The sequence below is a fragment of the Trachinotus anak genome, unplaced genomic scaffold (assembly GCF_046630095.1).
Source record: "Trachinotus anak isolate AG129_WGS33_773 ecotype Australia unplaced genomic scaffold, CSIRO_AGI_Tana_v1 ptg000016l, whole genome shotgun sequence".
Lineage (NCBI taxonomy): Eukaryota > Metazoa > Chordata > Actinopteri > Carangiformes > Carangidae > Trachinotus > Trachinotus anak.
Genome location: NW_027273867.1, coordinates 23644203 through 23664966, shown reverse-complemented (window position 1 = coordinate 23664966; position 20764 = coordinate 23644203). Strand labels below are relative to the sequence as shown.

At 38.2% G+C, this 20764-nt stretch overlaps 1 protein-coding gene across 1 annotated transcript; it reads left to right on the top strand.

The window, feature by feature from the left end:
- The first annotated feature begins 2381 nt into the window (after positions 1-2381).
- On the top strand, positions 2382-11406 carry LOC139634532 (chitin synthase chs-1-like). Its single transcript, XM_071501012.1, has 21 exons — positions 2382-2511; positions 2895-3083; positions 3211-4090; positions 4463-4646; positions 4829-4924; positions 5275-5436; positions 5520-5694; positions 5845-5946; positions 6069-6210; positions 6495-6695; positions 6784-6899; positions 7073-7241; positions 7412-7591; positions 7697-7975; positions 8075-8249; positions 8343-8377; positions 8495-8559; positions 9044-9154; positions 9248-9462; positions 9565-9658; positions 10381-11406. The coding sequence occupies exons 1-21, from the start codon at positions 2437-2439 to the stop codon at positions 10537-10539; spliced, it is 3804 nt and encodes a 1267-aa protein (XP_071357113.1). The 5' UTR covers positions 2382-2436; the 3' UTR covers positions 10540-11406.
- The last annotated feature ends 9358 nt before the right edge of the window (positions 11407-20764 follow it).

Below are 20764 nucleotides of genomic sequence, written 5' to 3'. Positions count from 1 at the left end.
TGTTTCCCTACCCAGACTGAACCAGACCCAATCATGAAATCTCCAAAGCATTTCAACTTCTGCCCAACAATAAATCATCTGGGCCAGACGGATACCAAGCAGAGTTTTATAAGAAACTATTGGCCCTTTAGCAAACTGCCTTGCAGCCATTGTGATAATTTTTTCTGATGTTTTTTCCTTTAGACAATCTTCTTATTATTACAGTATGTGTACAATTGTATAATTGGGAAATAAATGATGGGATCTCTGGGCGGCCAGACTCAGGCCTACGAGTCCCCCCCCCCCCGACTTTGTAAGTAGTGGTTCTACCATCCTTCACAGCTGCTTTATTTTTCTCATTCATCATGGGCATAAATAAAGAAAATGTGAGTCATTTATCAGAACAACTGTTCCTGCTAAAGGCAAAAAGCCAAAAGGAAGTAACTCTTAAATTGCCCAAATGATCCTTCCAGTACCTCAACAACTCTTAGATTAGAAGACTTCAGACAGAAACCAAAACTGAACCAATACACATCAAAGGCGATGATTCATGCATATTTTTTCTTCCAAAAAGGGGCGTAGTTTTGGTTTCTTTGGTGAAGCCAATTTTTTGCCAGGTGGTCTAAATGACTTGGGCATTAATCTCGGCCTTTCTTTTATAATATAATAATTTTATAATAATTATAATGTGCTTGCTGATATAACATGCCTGAATTTCTGGATTTTCTTCTCTGATTTTAAACTGATGTTTTATTTTCTTAATTAATAGAAATGTGATCAATTTGATTTTCAGCAAGAAAAGGTTGCAAGAAAATAAATGTATAAAACCCTGTGGGTGATGTGCCACTTAGTTTGAACTAATTCTCTGCTGTGAAGTTTGTTAAAATCTCACCTGAGATTGTGTAGCTCTGTCCATCTCTCATGCTGTTGATTTGATGAACGCAACTCGGAGACACAGCAATGCTCAATCTCATCTAGTCAAGCCACAATACTTCACTAAATGCCTCCCCCAAAAAAACAAAAAAAAAACAGCAGCTCCTGACAGTTTTCTTGTGTCTGAGCCATGGACACAAAATTGACGAAAGTGGGCATGTTTGCTGTCTTAGCAGTGTTTGCAGTGTGTGTAAAAATTAAGAAAATGTATGTCATGATAAAATGAACATGTATTTCTACTCGTGCTTATGTTTTCACAGTCACATTGTTTGTGCATTGGCAAGTAGTCAAGCTCCCAGTGTGGTAACATCTTCACTTACTCTGCCTTCTCATCCCTAAACTGCCATCACCTCCCCAAACACAAGCAATGGCTCACACCTAAAGCCTGCATCCCAGTGGGTCCCCCAACACACAGCAAATACCAATAGTTACACATACAGAAACCACACATTTAACAGCCATATTTGAAAAGTGTTGGGAAGAACATTCCTTTCTCTGCTATGTGCTGGTATGTGTACCAATCACCAGAGTTGATTGCTTTTCTGCATCATCACGGGAACCGCCCAAGGTATGTGAGTCATGCAGGTGCACTATATACTTGTTGATGAGTCTGAGAGAGCTCATTTGCAATTATCACCATGGAAGAAGACGGAGCAAAGTAAGTCCACATTAATATCATATATATGCATATCTATAAATATGTATATATGTATATTTTTCTAATAATAGAACTTAACTTTCAGCTATTACAGAAAAAGATTTATTATTGTAGGACTAGTGTGAAAATAATTATTTCCTTTTTTTTTTCTCCATATTTTTCTGTGATGACATGGATTAAGTTAGTTATTCAGGTGTTCAAAGGAATATTGTGAAAAGATTGCTTGGGTGGTCAGATTTTCCTCATTATTGCTATTTATCATTATAAGCAGTGTAGAAACATTTAATACATTATTAACAACACTTCATAACATTGTAAGCAGATCTCATGACAGACATGTTCATCATTTTTTTAAATTAGTATTTAAATTATTAAAATATGAAGACATATATTACATAAATACAACTATGTTAGTCAAATTATCATTTATTATATGTTTACCAGCACCCACTTATGAACATTTCACAGATGGAGTGTCTGCTTACAGCTATATTAATACAACTATTATTAAAAAATGTTAATGTTATTAAAAGTGATGTTAAATAACTTTTTTTTCTACTACACTGTTAGTGTTAGAGATACATCTAAAGTGTTTAAAAGTTATCTTTTAATTAACAAAATTTCACGATTATTTCTTTAATTAACTGATAAATGATTGATCTAACTTCCACATCATGTATCATTTTCTAAATTTATCATTAATAGCTACATTTCACTTTGATATTTTTATTGTATCCTTATTATAATTTCATCAGTCAACTTTTCTAGCTGTCTCAGAGCCTGACATTTTGGCGTCTTTCTGCAGGAAACCGTGGGATACCTGTCGAGAGGTCCCCATCATTGAAGATGAACAAACACCCTGGAAAATGATCAAACTATTAAAGATCATCTGTCTTTTTATAGTTGCCCTGATTGTGTTTGGATTGGCACTATGTAGCAAGGTCTGTTGTTTTTATACATTTTTTTTAACATGACATGAATGATATAAATAAGACTAGAACTATACACTGTTGAAACTGGGATTAAGTCCTTAAATTTGGGATGTCATTGCATAAAGTCTCTGCTTCATAGACAAAAATGTGTTGCTTGATGAGTTGCCACAAAGGATTTATTATTAGATTATTACACCCAAATGCATTTTGGTCGATTCCTGTTAACAGTCCTAGATCTAGACCTAGACCCTTGGTAATAACTGAACTCAGAAGGATTACATTATGGTTAGAGGCTCAGTCGATGTCTATGGAGCAGCTGCTGACTTCACCTTGCCCTCCCACTGCAGAATTGAATTGATTAATCTGATTCAATGATTTTTCCTCTGTTCCAGACGTCTTTCCTCCTCCTCATCACCTTGTCCAATGAAGGCACAAAGATCATCCCAGCAGAGCAGAAACCTGTCGTTCTGTTGTGTATCGGATGCTCTCTCATTGCCTCCAGTGTCCTTCTGATTATCAAAAGCATTTGGAAGGCGTGTTACAAAACATCAAAGCTACCCCGGAAAAGAACTGTTGCCCTCGTAAGACAAGTCAACATCTCAGAACTTTATCTTATCTTTGACTGATGCCTAAAACTGATCCTTGTTGCCCTTTTTTTGATTTACTGTTGTTGAATTTCACCATATTTTCCCTCTGTTTCTTCTTCAGGTTCTGTTCTTCGAGTTTGTGGCGGCTGTGGGTGCAGCAATTCTCACCATCGTGGCGATGCCACACTTGGACATCGTGACCAATGTTACGATACTGAATGGTGTAGCCGTTCTCTCTACGCTCCTACAGGTGATCACTCAGTGCACTGCCAAAGAAAGGAACCGCTTCCTTATTCCATCCATCACCGCCTTCATCCTCATTTTGACTGGTTATGTCCTGTTCCTCACCTTATACATCATGAAAGATCCTACTGATATCAAGATGATCACTTGGGTGGGTCTGGCCGTTGGTGGGTCCATCTTGGTGTCTTTCAACTGGTGGGAGAACTACTTCAGATTGATTGGCGAGAACAGCAGCTCAGTCTTCCTCAAAGATCTTTCCAGAGATATGAGAAGAGGCCAGAACATCCTGCACATCTGCTCCAGCCTGCTCAGGATTGCGGTGACCGCCTGTGTGCTGGGAGCCTATGTCCCTCTGTCGAATATGGACTGGGAGGTGGTGAAATCCATCCCGAGCCGTGAGACAAGGATTGTAGCCATCACCATTGGGGTCCAGCTGATCTCCTCAGCTCTCTGCCACTGGTTCGCTGTTGCGGCCTGCAAGATGCATGCCCTGCGACGGTGCTTCATCCTGCCTCTGTACCTGGCCTCTCTGGCTGTTATGGCTCTGCTCATCATCCCCGTCATTGTTTACTATCAGGACTATAGAATAAGTCTGAATGGGACTGAAAGCATCAACTTCACAAGCTACTGCAATGTGGTTGTGGATGGAAGAAACCAAAGCGTGAGCGGCAGTGTGTTCCCAGAACTGGTTTTGGATGTTACACACACTCTGTGTTTCCTGGACATGTCCAAGATAACTGACATTGGCATCCTGACAGGTAATAAACTGCAGCCTTGTATAACTTACAATACAATGCAGCACTAACTTTACATACATGAATGAATACATATTACAATAGAGTTATGTGTAATTTATGGAGTTTATTTGCATATAGTCCTCAGGAGCACCACACCTTGACCTACATACCTGTCTGTCACGGTGCTGTGTTGTGTGCAGAAGCCATTTTTTGAAGACTACAAATCCACCATCAAAAACCTTCCATCATGATGTTTTGTTGCTTTTAAAGTAATTACATGTAGATTTTGATATTTAGTGCTGCATTTTTCTCTAAGCTCAAAGACTTCTTCATAAGCTAGAGATAAAGGTACTTTGCAGTATCCATCTAATGTTTTGATTACTCTTCCCTCAGGTTCAGCAGTGGCTTGGTGGCTTGGTCTTGTGCTGGCCACTCTCCACCTGTGGTACCTCAATGTGTATCGTATCCAGAGGACCCAAGACCTGTTTGTCAGGAGGCTGTATGAGGGAGCCTTTATCGAGCAGTCCCTGCTACTCAACACCCGGTTTGACATCCAGACCAAAAACAGGACGAAGAAGTAAGTGTGTGTGATGCACGTATGGTTGTGGTCCATTTTGTTCCACTAGTTCATCAGGATGTGTTTGGACTTGGGTTTAAACTTGAGGTTGAGATGAGGTGTGGATATGTAGTTAAGAGCTGGACTGTCTCATCTCCAAACAAAAGTGTGTTTCTCAAATGTGCAAATCTTGTCATATCAAGTTTCAGGCAATTTGAGACATCAATGGTGTATCTGTGTGCGACCATGTGGCACGAGACCTATGATGAGATGATGAACATCATTATCTCAATATTCAGGTGAGTTTTGCAGGAACATTCTGTAATATATCATAGGGTCTGCTAGAGATAGCGTGAATTCAGCTTTGTGCCTTGAAACACAACAACATTGTATTTATCAAAGAATATGAGCCTTACAATTGAGTTGAAGAAATGCTCCCTAAATTGAAAAAGATGAAACTGGTTGCTGAAGAACAATTTGAAGATGCAATCTTCCTTTAACCATCTTGGGCAGTTAAGTTGGTTGCTGTCACAGAATTTTATTTTCCAATAATTTGTATCCTTGGACCAGCCAGTTTTAGCATTGTACATTGTTACTGTATCACAGTGTATTTCCTCACAGTCCCTTTGTGTTTCTCTGGTAACTGCAGACTGGACAGATACAGACCAAAGACAGAGTCAAAGTTCCAAGACTTCACCTTCGAAGCCCATATTTACTTTGACGATGCATTTGAAGATGTTGCCGGGACTCAGGAGCGCCAGCTCAACAAATATGCAAAAAACCTTGTGGAAATCATCACAGAAGTTTATGAGTAAGAATGATGCTCACAGATAGTGTACAGTTACAGAAAACAAATTGGTATCAACAAAGCATTTTCTCATTCTCTGTCATCAGCATCTTCACAAACATCGATGAAAAGTTCTTCAGAGGGAGGCAGCAGATCCCTGCTCAGAAGGTCATAAGGACACCATATGGAGGTCGAGTTGTCGTCACCATGCCTCATGGGAACACCATCATGATTCACTTCAAGGACAAAGAACTCATCCGCCACAAGAAAAGATGGTCTCAGGTAGGATAATAACAAACTGTAGACTCCAGAAGAGTTTGAAATTTGTTCAAAGGTCAAATTGGAATATATATTATTTTGTCATCAACAATGCTTGAACACATGCATTGTTAGAAATATTTCCTTTGTTCATTGAAGTTTCTTATTTTGCAGGTCATGTACCTATATTATCTTTTGGGCTGGAAACTCATGACCAAATATTATGCACGCTGGCAGAGGAAAGAGGATGAGAAGGAGCTGAGAGCAGAGGTCCAGGTTAGCTAAGACAAACATTTTTGTGATGATACTGAACATGCATGCACCAACTTTCTCAATGAAACATGAAGGACTACTATAGCATATATGTAAAACAGAAACAATTGTCTCTGTTCCTCCAGAGAGAGAAGCACAACACCTACCTCCTGGCTTTAGATGGCGACACAGACTTCCAGCCAGCTGCTGTGATGCTGCTCATCGATCGCCTGAAACTGTACCCAAGGGTCGGGGCAGCATGTGGCAGGATTCACCCCACTGGATCAGGTTGGCACATAGTAAAAAGAAAAAGAAAAACATAACATTTAAGAGAAGTGATAATGCAGAGAGTTGTGTCAAGGTTAATGATATCTGGGGCCACCCAATAGCCGAGTGGTTGGGGTGTATACCTTGTGAGCGCAGATCCCCTTAGCAGGCGAGTTGCAGGTTCGACTCCGACCAGCCCGACTCTTTCCTACGTGTCATTCCCCCTTTCCTGTCACTCTCTACTGTTTTATCCAACAAAGGCAAAATAAAAAAAGGGTAACAATACCTTTGTGTTTCCTCTACAGGTCCTGCAGTGTGGTTCCAGAAGTTTGAGTACGCTGTCAGTCACTGGTTGCAGAAGACAGCGGAGCATGTGTTCGGCTCCGTGCTCTGCAGCCCCGGCTGCTTCAGTCTGTTCAGAGCAGAAGCACTGATGGACGACAACGTGATGAAGAGATACTCCACCAAGTCCATGGAGGCGAGCCACTACATCCAGTACGACCAAGGTAACGGATGTTGATAGAACTTCCTGTCTCTCACTCAGTCTTGGTGACTTTCCCATTCACTTTCAAATACGTTTTTGGTTCTATGCAGGTGAGGACCGCTGGCTCTGCACTCTGCTGCTGAAGCAGGGATGGAGAGTGGAATACAATGCAGCATCTGATGCCTACACCAATGCACCTGAAGAATTCAAAGAACTCTACAACCAGGTGAGTGCTGCAGCTAATCAAATGGCAATTAAAAATCCACGAAGATTTGATTAATTGATATTTTCAGAATCTGCATATCATCATCATTCACATTTATGAATGCTGAGCTCATTGGGTAAAAGTTTTCATTTAGCCTTATATTAACCATGCTAATGTTTGTCTGCCATTGTTAGCGTCGGCGATGGGGACCATCCACAATGGCCAATATTGTGGATCTCTTGGGCTCCACCAGCATAATTTCCAAGAGGAACCCATCCATGTCGAAACCCTTCATGTTCTACCAGCTCTTTGCCTTGATCTCAGCCATTCTGGCGCCTGCCACAATCTGCCTTCTGGTTGCAGGTTGGTGTTATTCATGAGCTTGAGGACATAATCTGTGTGCATGAAAACTTTTGCTAAATTGTGAGATCAACCAATGTCTATGCAATGTAAATATAAAATGCTATTGAAGCCCCTTGTTCAAAGAACGACATGTAAAATTCTGTGTTTTCCTCCTTTCTTGTGTCCTCCAGGTAGTTTGACCTTCATCTTTAGAATCCACGCTGCTGGTGCTCTGGTCATGGCTGTGATACCTCCATCCATCTACCTGATCCTTTGCTTCAAGCTCAAGGCAGACACTCAGATCAATCTGGCAGCGATCTTGAGTATCATGTATGCATTCCTAATGTTGGTGGTGACGATGACCATTATTGGTAAGTTATATATACAGATATGTCACATGTGTAGCTACTCTGTCAAATCTTTATAAAGGAGCTGCTTAAATCTGCTTCAATCACAAAAACTCTTTTATCTTTCAGGCTCAATGGTCAAGGATCAAACCATCCTGACACCCAGCAGCATGTTTGTCATTGTCATGGCCATGATCTATGTCATCACTGCACTCATGCATCCTCAGGAACTCCCCATAGTGTTCTACGGCTTTCTCTACATCCTCTGCATCCCCAGTGCCTACCTCCTACTCATTATCTACTCCATGGTCAACATGAACAATGTGTCCTGGGGCACCAGGGAGACAAAACCTGCTGCTGGGGCTGCCACAGCTGCAGTTTCCACGCCGCAAACAACAGCACAGAAAGGTAGATGGCAGAGCATATTGCCATGCCACTTAAATCGCAACACTAGCCCAGTATTATTGTTTGTGCCCACTGAGCTGAAGTAGATTTTTACTCTTGCAGCCAAAAACATCTTCTACCGGGCCTTCTCATGCAGTAAATGTAAAAAATCGAGCGGCGAAAGGTTTCAAGGACAACAGCCCAATGCTAGCCAGGAAAACATGATCCCAGAGCCCGCACAGGCTGAACCCCAAAACACAATCGTAGAAGATGTAAGGATCACAGAGGAAGAGCAGGGGTAAGTTCAAAAGGTCGAACATTGACTCAAATGCAATGGCTCGGTCATGCAAAGTGTGAGACAATGCTAATAATTTTTCTGTTTGTGTTTCAGGCAAGTGGCACCTGTTTTCGACTCTCCTGCCCAATGTGAGTTCTGACAATTTGGCAAAAATCTGCATGTTTTTTTTTTTCTTTTGTAAAGATTCCAACACACTTGCAAATGTTATGTTGTCCAAAACCCTCCTGTCTTGCTCCTCTCTTCAGGTTGGGTCACACAACTACAGGAGTTGTCCACTGACATGCAACTGCAAGAGGACTCCCTTGACCAGGTGCGTATGTTTCATTTTATCATTTCATGTCTCGTTTTATTGATTATCTACATCGAATTTTAATTACCTCTGTCCAGGGTTTATTATTGTTCCTATTCATAAAAAATTATGCCCACCATACTCGGTTTCCCAAAAAGGTTTCCAAGTGACCCTATATGACATTTAGAATTAGTTACTGTGTCTAAACATGCAGAAATATTAACTCCATCCTGTAGTTAGTATTATTTATGATTGTTACAGAGAAGCCACCTGACACACTACATAAATCGTACATTAGCCAAGTGGGTTCTCACTGTTGCTAAACTCAAACACTAAAGGCAAACTCATCTGCAGACAGCTGCAAACTTTTCTCCAGCAAAGGAAAACATTTTCATCACAGGGACCAAAGCAGAGTTAGTTTCCTACCCCATCTGTATGAGTTTTCAGCTGTATGAGGTAAGTATACAGGATAATTAATTAAAGTGTTTTCTGTGTTTCTCGACAGGAGGAGCAGGAGTTCTGGCAAGAGCTTCAGGAGAAGTACCTTAAACCTCTCCCTGATGACAAAGAGAGACAGAAAAAGATTGCCAATGATCTGCGGGAGATGAGAAACAAGGTAGGTGTGGGGAACTGAAGTGCGGGACATGTCTAACAGAAAACCACCGTGCAGTTGATCTGAAATTAATCTTATCTTTCTCACAACAAACAGATCAACTTTGCCTTCTTCATCTTGAATGCCCTGTGGCTGGTGGCGACTTTCACCCTCCAGATATTTGAAGCTGTCTTCTCCATCACGCTCCCAAAGGTCGGCCTTGACCTTGAATACACCGGAGAAGAAATACAAATCGATCCCATCGGCTTCATGTTCATTCTGGGATTTGCTACGTCGGTCGTGATCCAGTTCTTTGGCATGCTGTACCACAGGTAACCACTTACATCACATATACCTTGTCTTTTCTCCACAGTGTTGTGATGCTCATGATGTTCACACATCCTAACTAACTAAAAACTTTTGTGTTTATCCAGAATCTACACCCTGATCCATTATGTTGCTTTCATGGACACCGTGCCCCAAGAGCAAAAATCTGAAAAACAAGACTTATATGTGCCAGGCAAAAAGGTATTTGCAACTATTACTATTCTTACTATTACTACTCTAAATTAGTCCATTCACTCTTATATCTGATATGATTTATTCATTAGATGGACATTGTCTATGCATAGAGCATGCTTACTCTTTTTGCTTTGTAGAGTTGTGAGAAGCTTTGGCACAACCAAATAAATTTATGAAACACTGATGTTGTGCACAGAAATATATCATTATACATACAATTTTAACAAAGTCTTTTTTGTAGTTTTGTAGCTCAGAACTTCAGGGGAGCTTTGTTCCACTGCTTAGACATAAGAGCTGAGAGAAATGCACATTGTTGCTGAAACATTATTGAGATAATATAAAGTTAAATAATAAAGTCTGCCTTCATAGCTGTCATTCTTTTAAAGTAATCATACTGTTGTTAAACCTATGGGTTGAAAAACAGTCAACGTGGATTAGTAGGTGTTGACATTCTCAGGTACACTGTGTCCTTGTTATTGTTAGAAATTATTTTAATGTGCACAAAGAACAAGTTTACTTCCCTCTAATTAGTGTTACAAAAGCTACTCATGTCAGAGGGGAACACTAAATTGGTGTATGAATATTTTTCATCTATTACTGAAACAAGTGGAAAACTAATGTACTGGCATTTCCATCCACGCCCTCCTCATGTGGTTTAGTCACCTGCCAGATGTGTTCCAGGTGTGGCAGCATTTATTTGCACTGATGTCCATTTAAACTCCTCCCAGGCTGATTCCGACACCAGCTCCACCTTAAACTCCACCTTCAGCTCCAGCTCCATGTCCCTCTCCCAGGACGAGGAGGAAGACTTTGAACTTGAAGACAGTGATGATGAGTTCGCCTCACGTTTGTACAACATAAGTCCAGATGGAGGGACGATGGTGTAAACACACACTGCACGACCAAAACCTTTTAGCACTTTGAAATCTTGAATGTATGTGAGAATACACGAAGAATATCTTTATTATGTGTATTATTTGTGTTATGTTTACAATTAATCAAGTGCAATTTATTTATAAAAACACAGACATTTAATTCATTTAAAACAACTCATGGACAGAGCAAGAAGGACACAATCTGTAAGACATGTCGTCGTGTGTGTGCATATGTGTGTTGTGTGCAAGTGAAAAGAATCAACAATGAGATGTCAATAAATGTGACATTGTTAATGCTATTTATGAAGGATTGTTATGTTATGCTGTAGATTTGCTGCTTCTTTATGTAAAACACTGTAATGTGAAGAGGAATGAATGAAGTTTAGAAACAGTACAGAAGCAGACTGGCACCGTCAGTGTCTTCTGTCACAGACAAAACGTCAGGGAAGTCTGAGTTCTATGTTTGACGAATGATGGCTTGAATCATGAAAACTGGTGAAGTCTTAAATCAGGGAATCTTTCAGGAGATTAATTGATGAATTCACTGATGTAAACTGATAGTGTTTCAGATATGTAAAATGCTGGCTGTCTTACCTGCACAGAGTTGTCCTCTGATGGGTAAAATGTTGGTGACATGAGGAGGATCAGAGGACGTAAACACCAAAACGAAAATCTGATGATGATCTTTATTTGTATTTATATTAGAATGAATGAGGACAAAGTCTGATTTCTATATTGTTTAATTTTACCTCTTTAAGCAATGATGCTGCCTTAGCATTTTGTTTTGTTGACTCATATGTCCTTGTTGCTAAAAAAAAAAAATTTAAAATGAATGAATGATTTTGTATAGCATTAAGAATAAAGACAGCTGACAACTTATCAATGTGTTGAGATCAATTACTGTAAATAGCTAAAAATGTTTGTTTTTTTTTTCGTATGTTATGCTCTAGAAAATTGACATTTTTTTCCAAGATTTACCATCAGTCAAGAAATATTAGTGGAAATGTGACTTTATTAAACTCATACATCCTAATCAGGAACATAACATCACACTCTAAGTTCACTGCTAAACTACAGTAAATGCATATTTCCCAGGAGCATATGTTTGTGGCGTGCAGGAAATGTTCATACGCTAATGACTGTGTCCGCCCTGTGAGGACTGCCAGTGTTTTAAAAGATCATCTTAGAGGTGAAGCCCTCTCATTATCATTTCATCCTGTTTACTGTGTGAGACCACACCTTAAAACAGGTGTGTAGTCATTGAACAAGCAGCACAGACAGTACAATTAAAATCTATTTTTTACTGACACACTCATCTGTGCTTCTGTGAGCATGTGTGATTAATGTGAATTTAAAATAGAAATTATTTATACAATGTATGATTAAAAAAAAATATATATAATAAATCATAATTCAGCCATTACAGTTATATAGTTGTATATAAACTGATCAGCTCATGTAAAAAAACCTGAGAATTTTAAGTGAAGTTCAGTGCAATGGTATTAATTGGATACTGATCCTGATCCACCTGCTTTAGTATTAAGTGCCTGCTGATAAAACATCTAATTTGATGCTTATTTTGTACAATAAGTGTAATAACATAGCATGACATGGCTGATGGGCCCCTCCTCTTTTCAATATACACTTCCTCATTGGGTCCAGTTATCCACTCGCATGGTTTCTCATTTCCACCAGGTGACCCCACTGTCTTTTCATTACAGTCATAAGCCTGGACTGAATAAATCAAGCAATCAAAAAGAAACCTGCTCATATTCTGGGTCTTTTTCTTTCTTTGCGACAACATATTTATTTGATAAAATCTTGGGTGCATTTTGTTCATTGGAATTTTGTAGAGAAAAGTTAAACTGGTTTTACTGCTTGGACTTGTCTTTTCACTCACAAATGACTGAGAGGGTAAGAAGGCGGGAAATCCTAAAATGCTTTGCGCAGACACAATTGGACTAATCTGACTAACCACAGCGAGTGGTTAGGAACGGCGCCACGGGAATGCTGATGCTCTTAGCAGGTGAGTCGCTGGTTCCACTTCCAACAATTCACGTTCCATTTGTATCACTGACACAGCTCCAGCTCTGTAAGGTTCTACTAGTGTCACTAACATGACTTTAATTCTATGAGGTTCTACTAATTCCACTGACATATCAAGTTCTACCGGGTTCTGAATCTGGTTCTATCAGGACCATTACCATTATTACAGTATTGTAAGTTCTGCTGGTATCACTGACATTACTGGGTTCTATAAGGTTCTGCACACAACACCAGTTCTAAAAGGTTCTAGAATCACTAACAAGATTCTGGCTCTATGAAGTTCCACTAGTACTGCTGACAAGACCAGGTTCTATGATGTTCTACTGATATCAAAACCAGATCCTGATACTGTTCTTCTTCGCTGATGAAGGAGCTGACGTCATGTTTGACCTTTGAACTCTTCTTTCTCTTCTTTGTTTTTAACATTTTTAAATTGTGACATAATGAAGTTAATTAATAACGACTCCACATGAATACATGTATTTTCAACACTAAAGTAATTTATTTTAAAATGTATCAAATAGATTTTCTGCCTCATTTTATTTTGACAGTTTCTCTTTCCTGCATGTCATTCCCCCTCTCTCTGCCCATTTCCTGTCACTCTCTACTGTCCTATCCAATAAAGGCAAGAATGGCCAAAATATCTATAAAAAAAAAGAGTCTTTGAGTTTCCGAACCAGTTTCTTTTTAAATGTTGCATCTTGTCTCTCAGGCTTCTCTCTGCAGCTCTAGTTGGTGAAATAAACATTAACACAATAAAAAGAGTGTTAGGTTACGCAAAATTGCTTTTACTGCTGCATTTCCAGATAGATCTGCATGGTTGTCAATGAATAGTTAAAAGTTAAAAGTAATGAAAGGAACAATTAAAACAACCTGCAGAAATGATTGGGTAGCTAAGGCATCAAGGTGTCACTGATTATAAAAAAAGTGCTGCTGTAAAAAGTGCATGGCCCTGCCTGTAATCCTAAAAACAGACAGCAATGAAATCATCTTTAATCAGCTGTTTGTTAGTTGGTGATATGTGAGCTGAGGTACTGTACTTTTATCAGAATGGGTGCTCCTGCTTTTAGAGCGATACCCTCACATTCATTACCCAGACAATTAAGTCTCTGAGTGTCATGGCCACATTTTTCAAATGCCGTATTTGCCAGGTAGTTAGAGGAACCTCCACGCCTGAGGATGAGTCATTATCACCGATGATATGTGTCATATATCATACAGCTGCAAATATAAAATCTACTCGATGACAGAGACATATTTGCATTTTTACGTTTTATTGCTTGTGCATATTTCATCACACTGTAATAAATAATAACCAGTGCACACACCCCCTCCATGCCACAAATGCCTGTGGGCTGTGTGTTGGAAACTACCATAACATGGGATTATCACTGTGTTGAGATGTGCTACTGAACAAACACACAGTTACCAGGTGTCATATTTTTCCCTTTCTGTTTATTAATGCAGTAATATTCTGTTTTATATTTCCTTTTATGCAGGCACTACAGTAGTAAGTGGTAGTGAAACCTTAGTATAAATCTAAGAAATCTTCTGGGTACTGGAAGGTTCTGTAAGCTGAAATGTGGGAAAAGGAAAGGTTCTGTAATTTGTGCATATTATGTGGTAATATGTCTTTTGTATATTATAATTATCTTATAAAGCTCTTTCGAACAAAATATTTACATTAAATATATTCCACTGGTTCCTATCCTTCCCTCAACTGTAGGGGCCTGAACCAAAGAAAATATTAGAATAAAATTAATTTCTAGTGTCTGTGTACAAAGTACAAACATGGCTCCTGGGGATTTCCATTTGTAAAAACTCCAGTGTGGTGAAACTCAGTTGACTTTTTTTTTTCAAACTTCTGCTCATATCACCACAAAAGAGACAACTTTCAGTTTGCACTGCCGCATGTAGAAAGTGGAGAGATAAGTAAAGAGGCCTCCAGTTTGATCACTATGTAACTGGTAACCAGTGGACAGCTGCAGGAATGCAGATATTTACCTAATTTTAGTGTCAACATAACAGAAACCGTAATCCAGTCATAATTACTTTAAAGTGATAATTCATTTTCCTAAGAAACAGATTTGCTTTTGAAAATTAGTTGTATACAAATGTGATTCCTACAGGACTGGAGCTGTTTGCAGACGGATTCATGCCGGTGCAGAAGTAAACCAGAGACCATCTTGTGATGAGGTCACACAGCTGCGGTGCCCATCAGATTGCATCTAAGAACTGCTCTGTCGAGTTTTCAACCGGCACGAATGACTGGGTGTGTTGGTCTTGTGCAGGCGTGTGTTTCGAGAAATTTGTCGAACTAATTATTAATTTTCTAATGTGCCGATGCTGTCCTCTAGTGGTGCATAGATGTGCTTGTCTGAGTGTCTTTTCAATGTGATAATAATCTAATTAATTAATGAATTAAATAATAATAATAATAATAATAATGATAATAATAATAACAATAATACACTGTGAGCCATTATAAACACTGGATTATTAGTTTCAACCTTGCAGAGCTTTATGAGTCACTGTCGTCTGTTTAATGTGATGTTTTATAAAGGCTATACACAGTAACCATATAAATTATGCTCATAACACATCAGCTGTGTTTTCTTATTCATGTTGGTTATTTCCATACAACTTCCTGTCATTTGTTCTTTGTCACCTTTCTGTTTTTCCTGTTTTTCTGAACATGTCGCTCTGGTGTAAATCCAGTCACATTTAAAGTTTATATTTGTTCCAGCTAAAATTCAACCCCATGTTTCTCCAGCTTTACTCTGAGCTCTGAGTGACGTCTACTCGTTAAACGAGTGTTAATCTGTTTAAAAAGAAACAGATGTGTAAAACGCTTTGCTCAGCACAGCTGCAGTCGTTACCTGCAGGACACTACAGTGGATCTTAGGACCTGAGGAAGCTTCAAACACATAAACTTCTTGGTCAAACATCTGAAACTCTCTTCCCCACACAACTGTCAAAATACTGCAATCCAGCAATCACACCCAGCAACTGACAGGTGACAACTAAGAAAACCGAAAGGTTAGAACCTCCCACTAAAGCTTAGTTTTTTCTTTTGTTACACAACAATTTCTGTCCCATTTCGTGTGAACAAGCTAGTGCAACACCACAAATGCCTCCAGGAGAACCAGTCTGAAAACATGCAGCCCCAACACTGTATTTAAGTGACACCGCTTCTCCCTCTCGGCGACAGCTGCTTTGACTGTCGCCATTCTGAACAGCTATGAAACATTTAAACATTTAACATTTAAACGTGGTCAGATTGTGCTTCAGAGTCTGTGTTCTGCCATTGGAATATAGCTGTTGATGCAACGTAGTGTATTATTTTCAAAGTAATAATATATAAAGTATATTATCACTTGCTGCAGTTGTAAATGAATGAATGAATGAATGATCCTTTATTATCATTATACGAGACAGTACAATGACTCTCAGTCAGTTCAGTAAATCAAATAAGTAAAATCACAACCAATAAGTAGAGTCACAACCCTAGAAACCACCAATTAACTACAGCAGAAACATGTCTAAAATGATACTAATAAATAAATAAATAAAAAGATCAAATAATGATATAATAGATGAAATAATGGTATCGATGGCAAGGTGTTTTGGGTGTCAGACTTTCATTTCTCTCATCGGTGGGTGGGGTTCGATGGAGGCCACAGCCCTGGGGTAAAAACTGTTTCTCAGTTCTCAGCGAATTTAATTACATTATATTTTATATTGCTGAGTAGCTTGTGAAATTGGCCCCAGGGATCAAAAAAGTATTTTCTTATGCTGTATGTTACTCTTTTGTCCTCTATTTCTGTCCAGTTTTGCATTAGTAAAAATTTCAGACTGTTGACATGTTTTTCTTGCAATGCAGCAATAGCAATTATTTAATCCAGCAGCATCTTTTGCACCTTAGTCACACTGGAGGACAAGCTTTAGAGACTAGGATTGAGTGACAAAGCGAGATCAAACGCCTTAATCACGAACCAGTCTGTGCAGTAAGAACAATCAAACCGAAAATAATTTGGTATAAAGATTTCTTGGAATGTTCTGAATGTTAGACGCAGCGGCCAATGACAGTTACTACGATACTAAAGTGTTATGAACCTGCTTCTAAAAGGGCACAACAGAAGACCTGGTGTGTTTGGTGAACAACAAGCTTGAGGTGAACTACAAGGAAAACAAGGGTTGCAGATGCTGTTTAAATCAAAGAAATAAATACGACCAAAAGAGGACAAAAAATAAATAAGTATTTTATTTAGGGCTGTCAGCGTTAACACATTAATCATGATGAGATTGAAGACCAAGCAAAACACAGAATTTTTAAAAAATCGTGTTAATCTGGTGCTGCCAAAGATTCTTTATTTTACACCGTCACTGCTGCTGTTACCGAAGTGTGTCAAGCTGCCACAGACACTTCCTACAAAGTACATGTCGGAGCAAGATACTTCATGCATGGATGTATTATAAGACCTTATTATGGATGTATTATAAGGTCTTATAATACATCCATGACTTCCTGTCTATGTCATGTCTATGGGAGCAAAAGGGGGATGGTTCCGGTCTGTAGTAAGGGGCATGTCCAGAGACCCAAAGAGTTTAAATCCAACATCTGAATCATCCTTGGTGAAGATTGAATGAGTTGGAAAATAAAAATATAACTTACCCAGAGCTTGTCTACAGATAAATGATCAGACATCTTCATAATTACATGTCAGACATGCTAACGTTAGCTTCTAGAGACAGACTATGTGTTATGTGTTATAACAGAACTTTATTCATGTGATAAAACACGCAATTAATCGCGATTAAGAAAAAATAAATCATTTGCCAGCCCCATTTTTTATTTATTTATTTGTACTGGCATTATTACTGACATACCTTTCCTGTTGTACACCTACTCTATGTTTTTTCATTGTGTAACCCTCCTGGTTATTATTCTGCACAAAAGAAAGCTTGAGCATATCTGTGTGACAGTATAATGGAACTTTAATCCTTTTTGTCATTTTAATAAAAGCCTCAAGCACCTGTCTCTTTGCTGTCATGTTTTCAAACGATGAAGTCCATATATGGGTGTGCTGTCATTTTTACTTTGCTTTCGTATTCTTGGAACAGGTAACCACTGTGTCATATAATGATAAGTTACTGTAGGAGCAGTTTAGCACCTTTCTAGACTTGTTGATTGTACATCTGGTATTAAAATGCTTAATCTCAAGTGCCCCCCAAATACCATCTTTATGTGCTGCGTCCTGATCCAGATCTTTTTCATTCTTAAAAGGTGTTGAGCTGCAATTTAGTATTTGCTAATCAATGATATACATGCAAACAAAACCACTCTGGTTACAAAACAGCTTTCTTTTAAAAAACTCCTGTCAAATGCTTGTTAAAGATATGAGTAAGTCATTAATTTGCAAAATAGGTATGTTGGTTAATCTGGTTTCTGCTTACGAGACAGAAGTGTCTGTATTACTTTTAATTTCATGCTCTTTGTTTGTGATTTATGATGAAGACAGTTTCAAATCAAAAGTCAATAAATTACCATTTAGGTGGAGAAAACTCAAAAAACTTTGCAGTGTTGAGCATTGAGTGTCAGGTTTCTCTTGTCCAAGGGCACTGTCATTGTAAATGTACTTGAAATTATTTTTTTGGCTGTTCATGTGAAATTTTGTAAAGGATAAAACAAATCTGAAAGACCGAATTACCAACATGGCAAAAAAGGTGACTGCTGCAAGGCCCTGGACCTTACAGGGGTCCTGAAACCCAGAGGAAAACTGCATATGAACTGGACTTTTGTGATTTGTTTTGAAGGACCAAAAAAAAATTTTTCATTTTGTCAGCTGTGTGTGTGTTTCAAAGATTTATTGAAGTTTTGAAATTCTTGTGAAATCATTGATATGTTCTTCTATTGGTGTTTTGTCTGACAACAGTTACATGAAAGTAACCGTAAAAAAACATAAGGATTTTATGGAAGCCAACAAATTACATTAAAATAACATATATGACTGTAAATAACATTTACCCATTTAACAGAATATGAATAAGAAAACATATTCACACTTCTTTTTAATGGAACTATATTCATAGTTGCTTGTTTTTGTTTGTTGTTTTTGAAATGAACATTTAACCTTTCAGATTTACATGAACTAGAAATTCATCTGAACGATACAGTGAGAAGTTTTAATCACTGAATGTGATTAATTAGTGGCACACACACAGTATAGTCTCATTTCAGTGTGGGCCCTTTAAGGCTCTTGGTGCTGTATGAGCAGTTTTATAATGAAAAGTTGTTTGACATGAGTCTTCTCTGCCTTTTAAATAAAAATTTAATATCTTTATTTTGCATGAAAACAATGGAAATGTGATTTTTTTTTTTTTACATCGTAATATCACCAAGAGTTGTAATATTCATGTTAAAAGCTCTAAAGTGTGAAAGTGTGAATTTCATCAAAAGAAATATCTGTAAAGACACATGAGTGAGCAGTTCGGAGTTGCCTTTATGTTTCGTTTCACCTGCCGCCTCCTCGTCATGAGGTATTGGCCTGTAATAACAGGTTAAGCGTCATTCAGTTGTCACGATGATGAGACAGGTATGACTTGTCACTTAAACCACAGCAGGTAATTAAGGTGTCACACACAAGTCAGAAACATGGATGAAGAGAGGACCACGCCGAAGTGAGTTGACACTTATTCTAGTGAAAACATATTACTTTTATACATTGTATGTTATTTACTTCATTTTTCTATTTCTATTATTACATGTAAAGAAGGCTGTTTCAAAACTGATGAGAAATCTACTTTAAATGTATTAATTTATCACATTTAAAAAGACCATAGAAAATTGAAGTAAGTAAGTAAGTAGTAGTGGATGGGTTCATCTGCCTAGCTATGACAGATCCAGGTCATGTTAATATCTGCATTGACAGAAGATTTATTTATTTTATTTATCATTTTATTATTATTATTATTTTTCATTTTATTTTTTATGTAAAAATCTGTTAAATAATATTGTTATTCACAATTTAAGTGAAGACAAAATTTGAGAATTTATGCTTTTTAAATATTTCTTAAAAGATACATACAAATCAACTATAGTATAATGTGATCAGATAGCTAAACAGCAAGTCCTCAACATGTTCATGTTCATGCGTAAAATCCATCACAGCAGCAGTTGTGGTTAATGTGTAGGAGACACAATGATTCCACTATACACTGATTGTGGAAGCTTCAATTTGTGGTTTTGTTTTAACTGACACATAATTCATACCGGAAGTTTTTTTGATTTATGAGTTTTACTCATGTTGACATTTTTTATATAACTTTATAATAAATAAAAATACTGTAAAGTTATTTGACATGCACAAAGGGAAAAAGTAAAAATCAAAACTAGATAGACTAGATTTCTTATGTTAACTGCATATATTGGTGTCTCTCTTTAGGCGGGCGTGGGATACCTGTCGAGAGGTCCCAGTCATTGAGGATGAACAAACACCCTGGAAACTGATCAAACTACTAAAGATCATCTGTCTTTCCATAGCCGCTGTGGCTGTGTTTGGGTTGGCACTATGTAGTAAGGTTTGTAATGCGTTCCAGTTGGACAGCTTTGTCCCAATTGGAACTTATCTCTTATTTTAACAGGATAAAATACTGTGACAAAACAGGGAAAATTGAAACTGTCCCCCAAGGGTCTTAACATCTATACTTTACATCTTTAATTTACGAATCAAGGTCAAAAGTTTTCATGTCTTCAATTTGTAGATTAATTTATGATACACTTCAATATTTTCTGTAAAACTTAAGTTCAGAGGACGCTCACTAATTCCCATGACTGTTGCTAACTAGCTGTAAAGTTACTTATTTAAAGTAACATTTTAGGTATATTGAAAGAAAAAGGTTTATATCTGTAATGATAAAATATGATTCCTTTCATCATTCCATGTTGCACTTATATCTGTCTTTTCTTGACTTTGTTTGCTTTTCCAGACGTCTTTCCTCCTCCTCATCACCTTCTCCAACGATGGCACAAAGACCCTCGCAGCGGAGCAGAAACCCATTGCTCTGCTGTGCATCGGCTGCTCTCTCATCGCCTCCAGTGTCATTCTCTTGCAAAAGAGCATCTGGAAAGCATGTTACAAGTCCGCAAAGCTGCCGGCTAAAAAGACAGTAGCTGTGGTGAGAACCCTGA